The sequence below is a fragment of the Saprolegnia parasitica genome (genome assembly GCF_000151545.1).
Source record: "Saprolegnia parasitica CBS 223.65 unplaced genomic scaffold supercont2.114, whole genome shotgun sequence".
NCBI lineage: Eukaryota > Oomycota > Saprolegniomycetes > Saprolegniales > Saprolegniaceae > Saprolegnia > Saprolegnia parasitica.
Window position 1 is genome coordinate 60,566 of NW_012156508.1, and position 4,762 is coordinate 65,327.

The 4,762-nt window shown below is 55.6% G+C and overlaps 1 protein-coding gene across 1 annotated transcript; it reads left to right on the forward strand.

The window, feature by feature from the left end:
- Nucleotides 1–2,665: 2,665 nt before the first annotated feature.
- SPRG_13638 (hypothetical protein) lies at nucleotides 2,666–3,415 on the forward strand (the record flags this gene model as incomplete). The annotated part of the gene is made up of 1 exon (XM_012353091.1): nucleotides 2,666–3,415. The coding sequence occupies one exon, from the start codon at nucleotides 2,666–2,668 to the stop codon at nucleotides 3,413–3,415; it is 750 nt and encodes a 249-aa protein (XP_012208481.1).
- Between the last annotated feature and the right edge of the window lie 1,347 nt (nucleotides 3,416–4,762).

Here is a 4,762-nt window from a genome sequence, read left to right on the forward strand (position 1 = left end):
GGCGAAGCGGAAGGGCGCGGAGGCCACGCGCAAGGAGGTGGTTCATCGTCGTCGGTCGATTGCCGCTAATCCAAAGTCAACGCGACTTCCGGTCGCAATTGATATTCAGTTTGAGAGGTTGCTGGGTTTTGTGGTGCATGATGCGACTTGCGGTGGTATCCGGATGTCTATCCGGACAGCACAATGGCGCCCATCCATTGGCTGTTTTTTTACCAATCGCGTGCATGTTTGCGCCACACAGCAACACGACGTTGACGGCAAGTGCAAGGACGACCGTCTCGCGGTCCGCCGCAGCGAAGTCAAGGATTCCATTGTCGACGACGAGCACCAACGACCTAGATGCAAGTATACGCATTGAAGCCGTTAGGGTATCGCTCGCCCGAGCAGAGGAGAGCAGCAGAGGTCGTGTGCGTAGCCAGGCTGCATCCCAATCTTGAAACCATGAGAACTCAACCGCAGTCCCGGTAGAACTCTCAGTAGGTCGGACACGTGCTACGGGCAATTTAGCTCTTTAGCATCTGACTGACATTGAACTACCCGATGTAAGCGGGTGGACAGACGCTACGGTTGGCGTGCTGCCATGGCCGCCCTCGGCGTGATGGGCGCATCGAAGCCGCTGTCCGCTTCATTGTCGTCACGGTTTTAGGTCGTGGCGCCAGCAATGCCTCGCACTGGACAAGTCCAAGGTAACGAGATGGCGTGCGAGCAAAGAGCCTGCTTCGCCCAACGGCGCGTGCTGCTCCGTGCAACGACAGTCCTGTCGCAAGGTGTGTCAGTGTCCGACACCATGTCCAGCCCATGAGCCTAATAGTGCCAGCGATGAAAACGTCATTGGATTCGAACGACATGATGCAAATGTGCCTAGCGCGCGGGCAATTTCACAAACGAGGCTGTGACCCAGGGGTGCGTCCCAGTCCTGTCGTCGAGGTGCGAACGATCTTGCTAGATAAATGGATAGAGGATAGATAGATAGATAGATAGATAGATAGATAGATAGATAGATAGATAGATAGATAGATAGATAGATAGATAGATAGATAGATAGATAGATAGATAGATAGATAGATAGATAGATATGACGTCAGGTGCGAACGATCGTGTATGCTCCCGCAATATACTTTTACGATGGATGGACTTGTCTTGGACTGTTGAGATACGCGATACGGATCAAGGGCAATCGAATCGTTGTGTGTTGGCTTTCTGTACCTACATTTCCATCGACAAGGCGTGGCGTCACCCGACGTAAGCTAAACACCCTGCTCGACCCACCTTATAGTACTTGAACCTTGTGGTACTTTCGCGACAATTGTAGCGCAACGCACTGCGATTCCGCACCATGCGTGTGAGCTTGAGAGACGGGCTCGTTGTCGAAGGGAGTCCATTGCCGCTGCACTGCGTTTGGAGGTGGACTTTCGACTCCAAACGTGTTGCGACGTCGCGGCAGGGACGGGCTTCGTGGAGACGAGGCGCATGCCGGAACGAGGTGATCGCGAAGCCAGGCGCAGGGCGTTCATCATGCGGAAGAGACACAGTGCTTGGGTATGCAGCCGCAAATGTTGAAGGTGCAACGTGGTCAAGAACGCGGCGCGAACGGCAGCCGCTTCGGGCGCCTCGGGACGGAAGGCTCGATGGTTGACGCCACCGCACAAGGGACACCGTTCGTACACCATCCAACCAAAATCTACGCTGCAGAAGGTTCCATTGAGGATTCGAAACAGGGCTACCACGGCGCGGCTTGGCTTCGAGCCATCCATACTGGCGGTGCCATGGGAATGCACTTGCTGTCACGAGCTCATCGTAGGGGCTCTTAAGCCCACCAGCACCTCCTTCCAACCTCGACAAGGTAGGAGAATGGGACTCGACTGAGTTTGCATTCAGCGGTACGACGTTGGCTGCCGACGTGGTTCGCTTCTTTGGCCCTGCCGCAGGTGCAGACAAAGCACGGTCTGTACCAGGTAGCGGCGATGTGCTAGCAAAACAGCGCACTGGTTGGACCAATCCCGCGCGATCCATCCGACAGACTCGGACGCTCCGCTCCGAGTCTAAGCCTAGTACGACTGCGCTATGGGAGTGGGTACTCTGCGCAATGGTACTCTAGGGCTGCGACGACGGCTCGCTGTTCTAGAAAGTGTCGACGACCGGTAGCTGTACGTCGTGCCACCTATCTTGCCCGACACTCGAACGGCGACGGGCGTCCGTACCGCGCACGCAAGACGACGCAGCTGCCTCGGCCATGCCAAACCATGGCAATGCTCAAACAATGGCCGTGACAGAAAAGAAAAGAGCCACATTGACAGGTTGGAGGAGCGAGGGCCAACGGACTGGCGACCGGTCCCCACACCAGCCACGGCCATTCATCCCGCCACTTGGCAGTCTCTGCCACAAGAACGCGCGTGAGTGGCCGTCGACCGCACGCTCGGTTCAAGAAACCAGCCTTTTTCATCGACATTTGCTGCGACAGGGCATGTCCCGCCAAAAGCAGCCAATCCGATCGCGTCGTTGCCGTGGGTCGTCAAAATCCACAGAAATCAAGCGGGCCCGTGTCGCACCACGTTCGCCCTGTCTCCCGCCCCGCGTTCTCACTCGAGAGCTCATTCTTTGTTTGGTTTGGTTCTGCACAGCGCGCCACCGTCTCCTATTCTCTTCTTCGTCGACTAGTATAAGCATGCAAAAGTCACCGTCGTGCGAAGAGCTTCCGTTCCTGGCGATGGCCAAGTCCCTCGCCTCCTCGCTGCCGTCGCCGTCGCCGTCACCGACGCACCTGCACGCGTCCATGGGCATCCCGGTCGTCGACGTGGAGGTCTCGATCGGGTCGGGGCAGACCTTCTTCGGGTATTACGTGCAGTACGACATGGGCCTCACCTGCCCTGTCACGCACCGCACTTGGCGCGTCGCCAAGCGCTACTCGGAGATGCTCGCCTTCCGGTCGACGACGCTGGCCCACATGCGCACTGCGATGGCCAGCGTGTCGTCCCGGCACTTGGAGGAGGCGCTGAGTATGCCGTTCCCGAAAAAGCACATGGACGCGGAAAAGCCGCATGTGATTGCGGCGCGCATCAAGGGATTTGAAGCCTTTGTCGGCCACCTCTTGGCGCTCTACACGGACGTCCGGGCGTCGGGTGCCACCGCTTTGGAGGAGGCGCTCGCCACGTTTCTTGCCGTGCCCGAGGACGTGCGGCGCGTGGTTTTTGAGCCCGCGCCGTCGTCGCTTGTGTGCGACGACGATTGCACGATCTGCCTCGATGCGTTCGAGCACGAGGACTTGGAGGTGGCGGGGGCCATCTTGAAGCTGCCCTGTGGCCACTGCTTTCACCGCGACTGCCTCCATGACTGGTGCAACCGCGCGATGACATGCCCGATCTGCCGTGGCCCGATCACGCAGATCACGGCCTTGTACGGACCCCACAGCGACTAGAAGCGTGGCCCTCTTCGTCTATTTAACCTTATTTTAACGACCGTTTTGCGTCCAACCATGCGTCTTGTCTTGAGGGAGAGGTATATATTCGATGACATGTTCGCAGTATTAATAGCAACCGCCATACGAGGCGGCACAAACGAAGGCGCTTGGTTTGGGACTGCGATCGCTACGCTGTCGAGCGCTTCGATGGAGGTACTTGTAGGCAATGGTGTTTCTGCATTGCGCTTACAGCCAGGAGCTGCTAGGTTAGATAAAGCGAAGCCACGTCATGTCTATCTATCTATCTATCTATCTATCTATCTATCTATCTATCTATCTATCTATCTATCTATCTATCTATCTATCTATCTATCTATCTATCTATCTATCAGCAGTCGTTCAAAACGATCCGAGCATCTAAAACACACTTAGCTTTCGTATTCCGTGTGCTGGAGCCGAGAGACCGACCGGTCGAGCTCAGTGAGCACGAAAGAAAGTCCGTGTGTGCATAGCATGAATCTGCACATTGCCAGACATGTCTTCTGTGGTTTTGCTGCACTTACTGTCGCCGATGCCAAGAGATGTCGTGGATGACGTGGACCCAATCTTGATTGATGTACTAGTAGCGAGCCCGTCGCATTTCAAGTCGATAGCTCCACAAGGCGCCCACTGATGACGCATCAATCGATTGCAATCAAGGTGGTCGGTCAACCACAACACTCTAAAGCTTGACACAACCGGTACCGGTATTGAAAAGTGCATGTGAGGTACGCTGCAAAGCGATGATGCAAGCGCAATCGTCGATGGTATCGATTACGCTAGTCAGCATGTCCACAGAATGGCGCGGTTGTGTGGGCTTGGCGTCGTTCATCTAGTCTTGCAGGTCGTCCGGCGATGTTGATTCAAATGTGCATAGCCCATACATGACGTGGCGCATGGAGACGGCTTCGACCCACTTCTTTTGATAGGGGTCGCATGGATTGCAGTGCGATTTCCGCAAGAAAAAGGAGCCTTTGCTGGAAGCACGCGCCGTCGACGCGTTGGTAGATTGCGCCTGCGTCAACGTGCGAGCGAAATGGCGCGCTACTTGCAAGCAATGCGAGATTCCTTGCAGTTGACTCGATGGACCCATTCCATTGACCCAACTGCAACGAATCTTCAGCGTCGACAGTCTGTTTTCTATAGACGTGGGTCCCCCCACCCACCCCATAAAATCATGCCGCGTAGAATCATAAGTACAGTACGCTTCCAGCAAGAACCTTCCCCAAAGCCCATCCAAGATCGTAGGCCCCTTGCACGCATTGCATCAAGACGATACAGCGTTGCTCGGATATCTAGACGCATCGTCCAACGTCCACCAGAAAT